General features: G+C 41.0%; 1 protein-coding gene across 1 annotated transcript in view; it reads right to left on the minus strand.

Annotated features, from left to right (window-relative positions):
- Positions 1 to 843: 843 nt before the first annotated feature.
- LOC129830258 (semaphorin-3F-like) overlaps positions 844 to 15,975 on the minus strand; it is a 98,072-nt gene continuing 82,940 nt past the window's right edge. Inside the window, exons 14-18 of the mRNA XM_055892683.1 lie at positions 15,908 to 15,949; positions 15,647 to 15,804; positions 7,915 to 7,982; positions 7,537 to 7,667; positions 844 to 7,419 (exon numbers count right to left, since the gene is read on the minus strand). Coding sequence (XP_055748658.1) covers positions 7,009 to 7,419; positions 7,537 to 7,667; positions 7,915 to 7,982; positions 15,647 to 15,804; positions 15,908 to 15,949 — 810 coding nt within the window. The 3' untranslated portion in view covers positions 844 to 7,008. The remainder of the gene's footprint in view (positions 7,420 to 7,536; positions 7,668 to 7,914; positions 7,983 to 15,646; positions 15,805 to 15,907; positions 15,950 to 15,975) is intronic.

Genomic DNA, 15,975 nt, shown 5'->3' on the forward strand with positions numbered 1-15,975 from the left:
CCCACCAGAGATGTTTCCATCAAACAAACTTTTTGCAGATAAAAGACTGTGCGTGATGACGTTATAAGCGTAAAAATTACTTTTGACGTTAAATTCCCATGTACCGAATGCAAAATACAAGTTAAATGGGTTTCCATCGCATTTTCAACTCTAGTGATGGTTATATCACAAAAACGGCATTATATAGCAAATGTGCGCACTGTTTAATGAGATTGGAGAACACATTATGTAGGTATGGTCTTAGACCATTCCTCCATACATAATCTTTACATATCTTTGATATTCTTCGTCGGCATTTATGGACTGCCCTTTTCAATTCAAACCACATGTTTCCAATAGGGTGTTCAAGTCCGGATACTGAGATGGCTATTGAAAATCAGAAGTTGTATTATTTATTTTATACAGTCTTTTTTCCTCAGTTTTATCAAGGGTGTCAATAATTTGGGACCTGACTAAATCAGACAGAGTTATTCGAATTGTAACACAACTTAATACACATGTTCAAAACGCTGTCAATCTCAACATATTGAGTCTTGACAGTGTTCTTGACAGCGTTTTGAACATGTGTATTAAGTTTTGTTACAATACGAACTGTATGCAAGCACATTTAGATTGACCACAGGGTGGCACTTCAACGGGCACATATTTACAGTGCCTTTAGAAAGTATTCACACCCCTTGACTTTTTTCACATTTTGTTGTGTTACAACCTGAATTTAAAATTGATTAAATAAAACATTGTTGTGACTGGCCTCCACACAATACCCCATAATCTCAAAGTGGAATTATATTTTTTTGAATTTCTACAAATTAATAAAAAATGAAAAGCTGTCTTGAGTCAATAAGTATTCAACCCCTTTATTAATGGCAAGCCTAAATAAGTTCAGGAGTAAATATTTGCTTAACCAGTCACATAATAAGTTGCATGAACTCACTCTGTGTGCATTAATAGTGCTTAACATGATTTTTGAATGACTACCTTTTCTCTGTACCCTACACACAGTTATTAGTTCAAATCAAATTGTATTTGTCACATGCGCCGAATACAGTGAAATGCTTACTTACAAGCCCTTAACCAACAATTACATTTTAAGAAAAATACAAAAAAAAGAAATAAAAGTAACAAATAATTAAAGAGCAGCAGTAAAATAACAATAGCAGGGCTATATACAGGGGGTACCTGTCAATGTCAATGTACCTGTCAATGTGCTGGGGCACCGGTTAGTCGAGGTAATTGAGGTAATATGTACTTTTTGCTTGTCAGCAGGAATCAGGATAGAATTATGGTCAGATCTGCCAAATGGGGGGCGAGGGAGAGCTTTGTACACATCTCTGTGTGTGGAGTAAAGGTGGTCTAGTTTTTTCCCCCTCTGGTTGCACATTTAACATGCTGATAGAAATGACGTAAAACGGATTTAAGTTTCCCTGCATTACAGTCCCTGGCCACTAGGAGCGCCACCTCTGGATTAGCGTTTTCCTGTTTGCTTATGGCGGCATACAGCTCATTGAGTGCAGTCTTAGTGCCAGCATCGGTCTGTGGTGGTATGTAGACAGCTATGAAAAATACAGACAAAATCTCTCTAGTTAGATAGTGTGGTCTACAGCTTATCATGAGATACTCTACCTCAGGTGAGCAAAACCTTGAGACTTCCTTAGATATCGTGCACCAGCTGTTGTTTACAAATATACATAGATCGCCACCCCGTCTTACCAGAGGCTGCGGTTCTATCCTGCCGATACAGTGTATAACCCGCCAGCTGTATGTTATTCATGTAGTCGTTCAGCCACGACTCGCTGAAACATAAGATATTACAGTTTTTAATGTCCTGTTGGTAGGATATATGTGCTTTAAGTTCGTCCAATTTATTATCCAGTGATTGTACATTGGCCAATAGTACAGATAGCAAAGGCAGATTAGCCACTCGTCGCCTGATCCTCACAAGGCACCCTGATCTCCTTTCGAGAAATCTCTGTCTTTTTCTCCTGCGAATGATGGGGATGAGGGCCTGTTCGGGTGTCTGGAGTAAATCCCTCTCGTCCGAGTCATTAAAGGAAAATTCTTCATCCAATTCAAGGTGAGTAATCGCTGTTCTGATGTCCAGAAGCTCTTTTCGGTCATAAGAGATGGTAGCAGCAACATTATGTACAAAAATAAGTTACAAACAATGCAAAAAAACTAACAAAATAGCATGGATGGATGGTGTATCAAAACACCCAGTCACTACAAAGATACAGTTGTCCTTCCTAACTCAGTTGCCAGAGAGGAAGGAAACCGCTCAGGGATTTCACCATGAGGCCAATTGTGACTTTAAAACAGTTAAGAGTTTAATGGCTGTGATAGGAGAACACTGAGGATGGATCAACAACATTGTAGTTACTCCACAATACTAACCTAATTGACAGAGTGAAAAGGATGCCTGTACAGAATAAAAAACAATCCAAAACATGCATCCTGTTTTGCAACAAGGCATTAAAGTAATAGTGCAAACAATTTGGCAAAGCAATACACTTTTTGTCCTGAATACAAAGTGTTATGTATGTTTGGGGAAAATCCAATACAGCTGATTACTGAGTACCACTCTCCTTATTTTCAAGTATAGTGGTGGTTGCATAATGTTAATGGTATACTTGTAATAGTTATGGACTGGGGAGTTTTTCAGGATAAAAAAGAAATGGAACAGAACTAAGCACAGGCAAAATCTTTGAGGGAAACTTGGTTAAGTCTGCTTTCACCAGACACTGGGAGATAAATTCACCTTTTATCAGGACAATAACATAAAACAGAAGGCCAAATCTACAATGGAGTTGCTTACCAAGACAGTGAATGTTACTAAGGGACATACAGTTTTGACTTAAATCTACTTTAAAATCTATGGCAAGACCTGAAAATGGTTGTCTAGCAATGATCATAAACCAATGTTACAGAGCTTGAAGAATTTTGAAAAGAACAATGGGCAAATGTTGCACAATCCAGGTGTGAAAAGCTCTTAAAGACTTACCCAGAAAGACTCACAACTGTAATCGCTGCCAAAGGTGCTTCCACAATGAATTGACTCAAGGGTGTGAATACTTAAGTAAATTAGATATTTCTATATTTCATTTTCAATAAATGTGCAAACAATTAAAACATGTCACCTTGTCATTATGGGGTATTGTGTGGAGATGGGTGAGAAAATATACAGTTGAAGTCGGAAGTTTACATACACTTTAGCCAAATACATTTAAACTCAGTTTTTCACAATTCCTGACATTTAATCAGAGTAAAAATTCCCTGTCTTAGGTCAGTTAGGATCACTTTATTTTAAGAATGTGAAATGTCAGAATAATAGCAGAGAGAATTATTTATTTCAGCTTTTATTTCTTTCATCACATTCCCAGTGGGTCAGAAGTTTACATACACTCAATTAGTATTTGGTAGCATTGCCTTTAAATTGTTTAACTTGGGTCAAACATTTCGGATAGCTTTCCACAAGCTTCCCACAATAAGTTGGGTGAATTTTGGCCCATTCCTCCTGACAGAGCTGGTGTAACTGAGTCAGGTTTGTAGGCCTCCTTGCTCGCACACGCTTTTTCAGTTCTGCCCACAATATTTCTATAGGATTGAGGTCAGGGCTTTGTGATGGCCACTCCAATACCTTGACTTTGTTGTCCTTAAGCCATTTTGCCACAACTTTGGAAGTATGCTTGGGGTCATTGTCCATTTGGAAGACCCATTTGCTTCAATATATCCACATAATTTTCCTCCCTCACGATGCCATCTATTTTGTGAAGTGCACCAGTCCCTCCTGCAGCAAAGCACCCTCACAACACGACGCTGCCACTCCCGTGCTTCACAGTTGGGATGGTGCTCTTTGGCTTGCAAGCATCCCCCTTTTCCCCCCAAACATAACGATGGTCATTATAGCCAAACAGTTCTATTTTTGTTTTATCAGACCAGAGGACGTCTCTAAAAAGTACGATCTTTATCCCCATGTGCAGTTGCAAACCGTAGTCTGACTTTTTTAATGGAGGTTTTAGAGCAGTGGCTTCTTCCTTGCTGAGCGGCCTTTCAGGTTATGTCGATATAGGACTCGTTTTAATGTGGATATAGATACTTTTGTACCTAATTCCTCCAGCATCTTCACAAGGTCCTTTGCTGTTGTTCTGGGATTGATTTGCACTTTTCGGACCGAAGTACGTTCATCTCTAGGAGACAGAACGCGTCTCCTTCCTGAGCGGTATGACGGCTGCATGGTCCCATGGTGTTTATACTTGCGTACTATTGTTTGTACAGATGAACGTGGTACCTTCAGGCGTTTGAAAATTGCTCCCAAGGATGAACCAGACTTGTAGAGGTCTACAATTTTGGGGATTTTCCCATGATGTCAAGCAAAGAGGCACTGAGTTTGAAGTTAGGCCTTGAAATACATCCACAGGAAAACCTCCAATTGACTCAAATGATGTCAATTAGCCTATCAGAAGCTTCTAAAACCATGACATCATTTTCTGGAATTTTCCAAGCTGTTTAAAGGCACAGTCAATTTAGTGTATGACCCACTGGAATTGTGATACAGTGAATTATAAGTGAAATAATCTGTCTGTAAACAATTGTTGGAAAAATTACTTGTGTCATGCACAAAGTAGATGTCCTAACCGACTTGACAAAACTATAATTTGCTAACAAGAAATTTGTGGAGTGGTTGAAAAATATGGAATAAGGGGTATGAAAACCTTTTGAAGGAACTGCATATCTCTTGATCTGTTTGACTCAGAGTCATGGAATTTGGCACATATGCTCAGGGACGTAAGTATAGCTAACCTGTAGATTGGTTCTGTTTGGCCGCATGGTGGCGCTGTTGGGCCATAGCTTGACCCCTGCCATGGCTGCTTGCAGCTATATTTTGATTTACTCATGTCACTCTTGAGGCGTCATGAATCAGCTCACATAAACATTTTTACCTGCTCTAGAAGGAATATGGTATCGAGTGTTACTTTGTTTTGTTTGAGTGATTTTTGTTTTGGTACATATTATATTCCAGAAACGAGAGGTAGACATTTCTGGATTCAAACTCTATAGCTAAGAAAAGGCAAAGAAGCCACGTGAAGCCACAAACAATGTGAATATAGTGCAAAATATGTTAAATAGAACACATTTTCATTCAAAGAAGAGTATTCTTTGGCTTCAGAGTTGAGTAATCTGTTAGAGCGTTCCTGTCCATAACAATTTATTAATTCAAATCTTTCTACTTTTAGTTTCCAAAAAGGTCTACCTCTTTTTCCTCAAATCCTCTTTCTGATAATACTGGTCCTGTAAATCACATGATAATAATAATATCCCCTTCCCCATCCCAGCCCTCACACCCCCACCGCCAAAGTGCAGAACAGGAATATCTAGTTTCAAAATAAATATGTTTCATGGCGTGGGTGAGAGTGCAGTGGATTCATGAAAAGTCCAAACCTAACATAGATCTCTGTGAGATCTAAAAGTCCATATGAATGCACTGTACACACGTAGTACATGACATAAGGTCGAAAGATGACCACAGCTTATGAATCAGGCAAAAGGAGCTCTAAGCAACATGGTTGATAGAGCCAGGTGAGTGCTAGTGAGTATAATAATCATGTCTCATCTCTAGAGGACAAGAAATACAGTGTGGCCATGTCATATAGTCAAACTTCAAAGAGCCTTCCAGTCCAGTTTCTGTTGTTGGATCAGGTTCATATCAGGGGTCAGGCTGTGTAAAAGTAATGTAGCTCCCATAGAAGAGGTAATATGTATTGTCATTTAGAAGCAATACAATAGCAAACTCCTGTACTGTCTCCATTTCTTTTCTCACTGCAATAATCAACAGCTAATGAATCTCTTTTTCTGAATGAATCGTTCCAAACCAAACTTGCTCTATTTACATGTACATTTTTTAATCCCTCTGTAGTCTTGGCTGGAGAATGGAACAACGTTTGGTCCAAAATATTGTCTCTGCCTAACACACTGTTGAAGTGCTGAGCAGAAAGAAGCACAAGGTCGGAGACTTGGATAGCTTTTTAGCTGACGCTAATGGTTTTGTATCCAGTAAATGTTGTATTGGGAAAATATATATGCATAAACCCAAAGAGTCCAACAAATAAAAGGAAGTAGAGACTCATTTGGTCAGTTTCTTCCTGCTAACAAATACGTTTGGTCAAATTAAGCAGGAGTTTCTGATTATCCACATTTTCTGTGACACGTCATTTTAAAAACACAATCGAAACAATGTAAATTTGCTAAAATTGATCAGCTCATTGTTATATCAGAATCTTAAAAAATGGCGAATGAAAAACTGAGCCGTATTCTTTCTGATTTGACATTGGCAGGATTATACTGTTAAAATATTTTGAATGGAAACACAATACACATAATAATACAAAAATTGCCCATGTTTCATCAATTAGTTAAAATGAATGTTTGAAACACTGATTTTTGAAAATGTTGGATTCAGGGGAACAAATGGATTGTAAAAGTATGGTTTTACAATGATTCATATGATAGGGTCTCCCTATCGCCTAACTACCATGGTACTGACTAGACAACTCTTGTGTACACTAACAATCCTCTGCAGTTTCTAAAACTGCTTATACTGAGTGAGACATACTATAACATAAGTAGCAATCCAATTGATAATACCCAGGCTTATAGGATCAGGGATTACATTCAGGATACTAGTTACTAATTTGGACTGAATAGGGCAGTTAATTTGCTAAATAATGGGAAGAGTTTTAGGCCCAAACCCTCTGTGCGTGTAACTCCAATTGGACCTCAAATCTCATTGACATCAATAGATGATTTACAAGAAAGCACATAGCTATGTGGACGGATCTAAAGTCAGAATTGGGCCCATGGAGACTAACCCTGAATGGGAATGGGAGGAACAATACACATAACAACAACATCACAACATGAGTGAGTGACTCTGCACGTTACCAGTGTGGAGGGCCACTGTGACCCTCCAGGACCTGGCCCGTGCACCAGTGAAGGAGAGGGGAGAGAAGGGGTCTAGGAGGGGATAGGGCCCCCTGGGGCTGGCTCTGGCTGGCTCTTGACATGCCTCCTGTTGGTGCGTTTTGTGGGAAGGTTGGGGTTGAACTGCTGCCAGTAGGACTGACAGTACTGGTTGATGAGGCGGATCTCTGGCTGGGAGGAGAACTGCGGTGGCAGAGTTTGAGGCGGGGGCGGTGGGTGGTGGGGGTGCGGGTGGTGATGGGGGTTCTGGTCCTCCGGTGGGGCATCCAGGGAGGTGAGGGCCTCCACTATCTCCCGGTCCAGGATGCGGAGGGCCACGCGGACCACCGTGTGCTTGAAGTTGTTCTCAGTGGCCAGGCAGTGGTACAGCCCCCTGTCAGCGTGGCTCAGAGACTTGAGCAAGATGCCATGAGCTGTCTTCAGCACCTCTCCGTCTCGGCTCAGCTGGGGGAAGGGGAGAGAAGGGATAAGGAACATCAGCGTGAGCAAAAAGGAGAAGACAACATTATCTACAGCCATCATACAAAAGTTAAATAAACGGTCCGTTAGGCCTTGTTTTACCACTTTCCTCCTGCCGTCTGGTTTCTGGTAGAGCCATTTGACTGTCGCTTGTGGAGATCTAGGTTGGCACTCCAGGAACGTACTGCTCCCCTTCACCCCAAACTGCACCGTTTCACTGAGACGCTTCTCCACTGAAGGAGACAGAATCAGAGAAATAAAGTGAAGTATAGATTACGGCATAATCTGAATAAAAGGCCTTTTGACTCCATTTGACCCATTAACAGCGGTTAACTCCTTCGTGAGATTGTATTGCGAGACCATTGTATGCAGAAAATAATTAAACTCCTTTTACAAAAATCTATTCGCCAGACCAGGCTTTCAGATTCTATATAAGATGTAAGGGAGATATTGTTCAGTGCTTTGGCCGGAATCACGTACCTTTTGCATTGAACCCTCTGCACTGCCGCAAGGGGTTTCCATGCTTAATATCCTGTCTTCTGCTTCGCCTGTGAACAAGTATAGGAACAGTGAATTACCCTCTATACATTATCACAACTTTGACTTATGCCTCAAACCCGGTAAGCAGTTTGGATGGAATTACTTCAGCTAAACTAATGTCATGACTGTCCTGTGAGGATCCAAATAGGTCAGATCAGCTTGGCAATAAATAACTTCCGCCGGATCCCCTCTCACCCACAGAGGGGGGAGATGGGAGCTGGTGGGAGGTTGACAGTTCACACCCTGTTGTAAATCAAGGATTAGAATATTCAGTTATCTCCCTCTCTAAATTCACACAGGAATGTGCCTTTGTTTCACAGACATTTTCTAGACGAAACTCTTAACACATTGTAAAGTGAATACTGGAACAACATTTCTAACATAGAACTTGGGGAATGGTCAAAGGCGATCTAAAGAATAATAATGTCATTTTGGTTATTTTGTGATGTCATTAAAAATTCTATAAAGGAAATACTGTAACATGAAAAGTATATACACAACATGTACAAAGTTTCCATCCTCTACATTGTGTATGAAAAATTATTAGTGTTTTTGTTAAGAGAGGGATGTGATCTTAGAAACTATAGGAGGAAATTGTTCCTATAACTTCGATTACTAAGTAGTCACCACACCCTTGAGTGAGGTCAGAGAGCATGTCAGCCTCACGAACCGCCTCTTTTGAAGAACTGTATAAAATGATGGGTTAAATATTAACATATCAGACCAGACATGCATGTACAGTTGAAGTCGTAAGTTTACATACAGCTTAGCTAAATACATTTATACTTCGTTTTTCACAATTTCTGACATTTAATCAGAGTAAAAATTCTCTGTCTTAGGTCAGTTAGGATCACCACTATATTTTAAGAATGTGAAATGTCAGAATAATAGTAGCGAGAATGATTTATTTCTTTCATCACATTCCCAGTGGGTCAGAAGATTACTTACACTGAATTAGTATTTGGTAGTATTGCCTTTAAATTGTTTAACTTGGGTCAAACATTTTGGGTAGCCTTCCACAAGCTTCCCACAATAAGTTGGGTGAATTTTGGCCCATTCCTCCTGACAGAGCTGGTGTAACTGAGTCAGGTTTGTAGGCCTCCTTACTCGCACACACTTTTTTCAGTTCTGCCCACAAATTTTCTATAGGATTGAGGTCAGGGCTTTGTGATGGCCACTCCAATACCTTGACTTTGTTGTCCTTAAGCCATTTTGCCACAACTTTGGAAGTATGCTTGGAGTCATTGTCCATTTGGAAGACCCATTTGCGACCAAGCTTTAACTTCCTGACTGATGTCTTGAGATGTTGCTTCAATATATCCACATCATTTGCCTTCCTCGTGATGCCATCTATTTTGTGAAGTCCCCCAGTCCCTCCTGCAGCAAAGCACCCCCACAACATGATGCTGTCACCCCCGTGCTTCAAGGTTGGGAGGTTGGGATGGTGTTCTTTGGCTTGCAAGCCTCCCCCATTTTCCTCCAAACATAACGATGGTCGTTATGGCCAAACAGTCCTATTTTTGTTTCATCAGACCAGAGGACATATGCAGTTGCAAACCGTAGTCTGACTTTTTTATGGCGGTTTTGGAGCAGTGGCTTCTTCCTTGCGGAAGAACCAAAGTATGTTAATCTCTAGGAGACAGAATGCGTCTTCTTCCTGAGCGGTATGACGGCTGCGTGGTCCCATGGTGTTTATACTTGCGTACTATTGTTTGTACAGATGAACGTGGTACCTTCAGGCGTTTGGAAATTGCTCCTAAGGATGAACCAGACTTGAGGTCTTGACTGATTTCTTTTGATTTTCCAATGAGCAAAGAGGCACTGAGTTTGAAGGTAGGCCTTGAAGTACATCCACAGGTACACCTCCAATTGACTCAAATGATGTCAATTAGCCTACCAGAAGCTTCTAAAGCCATGATACCATTTTCAGGAATTTTCCAAGCTGTTTAAAGGCACAGTGAACTTAGTGTATGTAAACTTCTGACCCACTGGAATTGTGATACAGTGAATTAAAAGTGAAATAATCTGTCTGTAAAAATTCTTGGAAAAAGTACTTGTCATGCACAAAGTTGATGTCCTAGCCGACTTCCCAAAACAATAGTTTGTTAACAAGAAATTTGTGGAGTGGTTGAAAAATGAGTTTTAATCACTCCAAACTAAGTGTATGTAAACTTCCGACTTCAACTGTAGCTGCAGCTCACGTCCAAAGTGGTTCGAACTCAATCTCAACACGAGGTAGAGGCGATAACATCACCTCCCCAACAATCACTGGTATGGCTGATAAGCTGTCCTAAGTAAAGTATCTAGAAAAGTGAATTTAAGTGGGACCATTATCCTACTCTTCTCAAATCACTGTAGAACGCTACTCTCATCACCCCAATGGGAACCATTGACATGGCTGGCTAGCCTATCTTCAGGAGCGAATGGAAGGGAAATCAACTCTGTAGTTCTGTTCAGGACTACACGACGAACCATGACATTTACATGTAAATACATTCATTTCTTTCTACAAAAGGGTGACGGTTCGTGTAAAGTATATGATTACTGTGAGAGCAGTTTCTAAATGTACCAAAGTATTATGTCTTTGTCCCTCTGCCCATCTCTTTTGTAACAAGCCGCCATATTGTGTCAGTCCGCTAGGGACCTTGTTGTATGTATTAAGTGTGTATGTTTATCCTGAGTTACCATTTAGTTAGCTAGTAAATAAATAATAATTTGTGTAGTACTGAATCATTAGTAAGGCTGGGTTTTTTGAAGATGCAAGAGGTTACGACTGTTCAGAATGATGATATGATACGAGGTTATGATTAATGAGTTAACTGTTTATGAATGTAATAGGTAAAAACCTTTAGAGTTGTAGTGTCTTTGGCATCATTAAATGAAGACTTTTAGTAATCAAAGATTCTCTGTAATTAGTATTATGCGATTAAACTGATTAATCATGTAACTATAATTAACTAGGAAGTCGGGGCACCAAGGAAAATATTCAGATTACAAAGTTAGAATTTCCTAATATAACCTTTCAGATATTTTCATATCTGATCAATAGTCTTCTGATTAATGAATTATTTACTTTACCTCACGTTAGTCTCATTCCAAACGGTGTAAATTGTTGGTTGTTGCACGAACCCAGTCTTCACTATGAGTCATCCATACATCAATTGTCTTAAATCATTTATTTATTACTAACTAAGTAATTCACAGAAATGCATAAACAAACAAACAATGTAAATATGGTTACAAGAAATGATAGGAGAATGTGCCCTAGTGGGCTAAACCGGCATGGCGGCTTGTTAGACAAAAGGGGGAGTGGGGGTCGACTGAGAAGACAACCCACAGTTGATAATTATAACAATTGAAATGCTAATCTTATGCGCATGAACGCTCACTCATTCGGGAACAATTGCAATCAATATATACACTGCTCAAAAAAATAAAGGGAACACTTAAACAAGACAATCACACTTCTGTGAAATCAAACTGTCCACTTAGGAAGCAACACTGATTGACAATAAATTTCACATGCTGTTGTGCAAATGGAATAGACAAAAGGTGGAAATTATAGGCAATTAGCCAGACACCCCCAATAAAGGAGTGACTCTGCAGGTGGTGACCACAGACCACTTCTCAGTTCCTATGCTTCCTGGCTGATGTTTTGGTCACTTTTGAATGCTGGCGGTGCTCTCACTCTAGTGGTAGCATGAGACGGCGTCTACAACCCACACAAGTGGCTCAGGTAGTGCAGCTCATCCAGGATGGCACATCAATGCGAGCTGTGGCAAGAAGGTTTGCTGTGTCTGTCAGTGTAGTGATTTGAGCATGGAGGCGCTACCAGGAGACAGGCCAGTACATCAGGAAACGTGGAGGAGGCCGTAGGAGGGCAACAACCCAGCAGCAGGACCGCTACCTCCGCCTTTGAGCAGGAGGAGCACTGCCAGAGCCCTGCAAAATGACCTCCAGAAGGCCAGTTGAAAAGTTAGTTTATTTTGTAGAATTGTCCGTCTCTCTCTCTCGTCTGTTAGAGGGGATAGTTCAGAGTGACATTCATTCATGTTGTTGTAGAATGGATGTTTCGGCGGTTGTTGTTCTTCGCGTTCAATGATACCGAATTCCTAGCTGCAGACTTGTAATTAATAACAAAGACTTGTTCTCATTCTGTTGGTATCAATAGTCTAAGAGTTTAACCACGTGGTATGGTTCAAAGATTCAGCAATGGTCTGCAACCTTTGTCCTCCCGTGACTGAGAGAAACATGGTCTACTTGAGGAATTCTCAAGATTGGGGTGTTATTCGGAAATGCAGAAAAGGGGCTGTCCCAGGATGCCTGACCTTAACTGGGTTCATGGGCGGTCCTCTGATTCGGTTCAACTCAAAAGGGAATTGGAGTTTCCTTCATTTAACAGTCCAAAATCACATTACACAATTTTACAAACAGTATCATACTCACTCATTCATCTTATACAACAATTAAATGTAAACCTCATATCTGAGGCTATTATATAAACAGCGTTATGGTAATGTGGCCGCACCGTCTCCCATGAGCTTCCCCAAGTTGTAACAAATGGACCAGTTCGTAGCTGGATTCTTCACCGATCTTTTATACCTTCTCCGGAACGTAAACGTTGTTCGGACCTCAAGTTCTGTGAGGTGGAAGAAATTCCTTTGTTCTCTATGAAACTTCACTCTCTCTCAATACTGTGTGGACATGAGGCAGGGTCTTCCCTAGGAATGTACGACCTCACTGACCACAGCAGCCTAGTTGTAGGGGGCAGAGAGAGGCAGGGAGAGGGGGATGGGGCTTGCTGTACCCAAAGAGGGCAACGTCATGACAGAGTTTAATTCGGAAGATGGTAACTCTAAAGAACTACTCTCGTGGTGTCCCAAATTCCTAATGAGTTAATTGTTACATGATTAATTTAAATCAGGTAACAATTAAACATAGTTGATTAGATAACAGTCATCAAATTAATTAAAGTAAAGTCACAACACTAATAAAGAACATGAAATACCTTCAGAAAGTAGGTACACACATCTACACAGAATATCCCATAATCACTAAGTGAAAATATGTTTTTAGAAATGTATTGAAAATTAAATACAGAAATATCTCATTTACATACAGTACCAGTCAAAAGTTTGGACACACCTACACATTCAAGGGTTTTTCTTTATTTTGTACTATTTTCTACATTTACATTACATTTAAGTCATTTAGCAGACGCTCTTATCCAGAGCGACTTACAAATTGGTGCATTCACCTTATGACATCCAGTGGAACAGCCACTTTACAATAGTGCATCTAAATCTTTTAAGGGGGGGGGGGGGGGGGGGTCAGAAGGATTACTTTATCCTATCCTAGGTATTCCTTAAAGAGGTGGGGTTTCAGGTGTCTCCGGAAGGTGGTGATTGACGCCGCTGTCCTGGCGTCGTGAGGGAGTTTGTTCCACCATTGGGGTGCCAGAGCAGCGAACAGTTTTGACTGGGCTGAGCGGGAACTGTACTTCCTCAGTGGTAGGGAGGCGAGCAGGCCAGAGGTGGATGAACGCAGTGCCCTTGTTTGGGTGTAGGGCCTGATCAGAGCCTGAAGGTACTGAGGTGCCGTTCCCCTCACAGCTCCGTAGGCAAGCACATTGTAGAATAATAGTGAAGATATCAAAACTATGAAATAATACATATGGAATCATGTAGTAATCAAAAACAAATTAAAATATAAATATATTTTATATTTGAGATTCTTCAAAGTAGCCACCCTTTGCACACTCTTGGAATTCTCTCAACCAGCTTCATGAGGTAGTCACCTGGAATGCATTTCAATTAATATCTTTCCTGCTTAATGCGTTTGAGCCAGTCAGTTGTGTTGTGACAAGGTAGGGGTGGTATACAGAAGATAGCCCTATTTGGTAAAAGACATAGCCCATATTATGGCAAGAACAGCTCAAATAAGCAAAGAAAAATTTCAGTCCATCATTACTTAGAGACATGAAGATCAGACAATGCGGAAAATGTGCAGTTGCAAAAACCATCAAGCGATACGATGAAACTGGCTCTCATGAGGACCGCCACAGGAAAGGAAGACCCCGTTACCTATGCTGCTGAGGATAAATTCATCAGAGTTAACTGCACCTCAGATTGCAGTCCAAATAAATGCTTCACAGAGTTCAAGTAACAGACACATCTCAACATCAACTGTTCAGAGGAGACTGCGTGAATCAGGCCTTCATGGTCAAATTGCTGCAAAGAAACCACTACTAAAGGACACCAATAAGAAAAAGAGACTTGCTTTGGGCCAAGAAACACGAGCAATGGAAATTTGTCCTTTGGTCTGATGAGTCCAAATTTGAGATTTTTGGTTCCAACCGCCGTGTCTGGGAGATGCAGAGTAGGTGAACGGATTATCTTTGCATGTGTGGTTCCCACCGTGAAGCATGGAGGAGGAGGTGTGATGGTGTGGGGGTGCTTTGCTGATGACACTGTTAGTGATTTTTTTTTTAATTCAAGGCACACTTAACCAGCATGGCTCCCACAGCATTCTGCAGCGATACGCCATCCCATCTGGTTTGTGCTTAGTGGGACTATCATTTGTTTTTCAACAGGACAATGACCCAAAACACACCTAACAGGCTGTGTAAGGGCTATTTGACCAAGAAGGAGAGTGATGGATTGCTGCATCAGATGACCTGGCCTCCACAATCACCCAACCTCAACCCAATTGAGATGGTTTGGGACGAGTTGGACAACTGTCTCTATAGCACTTCACTAATCTGGGCTTTATGGGAGAGCGGCCAAAAAATAAGCAACTCTCGAGACAAAGGCACATGACAGCACGCCTGGAGTTTGCAAAAAGGCAAGTGAAAGACAGAGCATAAGACAAAAGATTCAGTGGTCTGATGAGACAACATTTTAACTTTTTAACCTGAATGCAAAGCGATATGTCTGGAGAAAACCCATCACCCATCTAATACCATTCCTACCGTGAAGCATGGTAGTGGCAGAATAATGCTATGGGGGATGCATTTCAGCAGCAGGGCCTGGGAGACTGGTAAGGATAGAGGGAACAATGAATGGAACCAAATAAAAGCTAATCCTTGATGAGAACCTGCTTCAGAGTGCAAACGACCTTAGACTGGGGCAAAGATTTACTATCCAACAGAACAATGACCCCAAGCATACAGCTAAAGCAACCCTGGAATGGCTTCAGATCAAGGATGTGAAAGTGCTTGAGTTGCCCAGCCAAAGCCCAGATTTGAATCCCATTGAAAACCTATTGGAAAGACTTGAAGATTACTGTTCACCGCCGCTCCCCATCTAACTTAACAGAGCTTGAGAAAATCTGCAAGGACGAATGGGAGAAAATCCCCAAATCCAGATGTGCAAAGCTGATACAGATGACTCAAAGCTGTAATCGCCGCCAAAGGTGCTTCTACAAAGTATTGACTCAGGGCTGTGAATACTTATGTAAATGAGATATTTCTGTATTTAATTTTCAATAAATTAGCAAAAATGTCTAAAAACATGTTGTTTTCACTGTGTGTAGACGGGTGAGAAAAAACATTATTTAATCAATTTTGAATTCAGGCCGTAACATAACAAAATGTGGAATAAGTCAAGGGGTATGAATACTTTCTGAAGGCACTCTATTATGTAACCCCCTCATTGGTGCTAAGGTGCCTCACCTCTTGGTGGAGGGGCTAAAGGCGGCGCATGTCTCCCCATCCCAGGCACAGTAAGGGTCTCTGGCCAGGCAGCAGTCTGAACAGGCCTTCCCATAGACGTTACACCTGTGCAGGGACAACTGGGTAAGCCCCCTCTCTGACGACACATACAGCTGTTGCTGTGGGTCAGAAGGGAAGAGGAAGGACAATCAGAGGCATACAAACAACAGCAACACAACAGCAGTAATCATAGATGAACAAGTGATAATTGATGAAACCTACCCTTTTTGATGATAACATCATAGTCTTAATAGGAGCTGGAGTCTGCAAAAAAGAACAACAAATAGGTG

Source organism: Salvelinus fontinalis, chromosome 31, assembly GCF_029448725.1.
Source record: "Salvelinus fontinalis isolate EN_2023a chromosome 31, ASM2944872v1, whole genome shotgun sequence".
Taxonomy (NCBI): Eukaryota; Metazoa; Chordata; class Actinopteri; order Salmoniformes; family Salmonidae; genus Salvelinus; species Salvelinus fontinalis.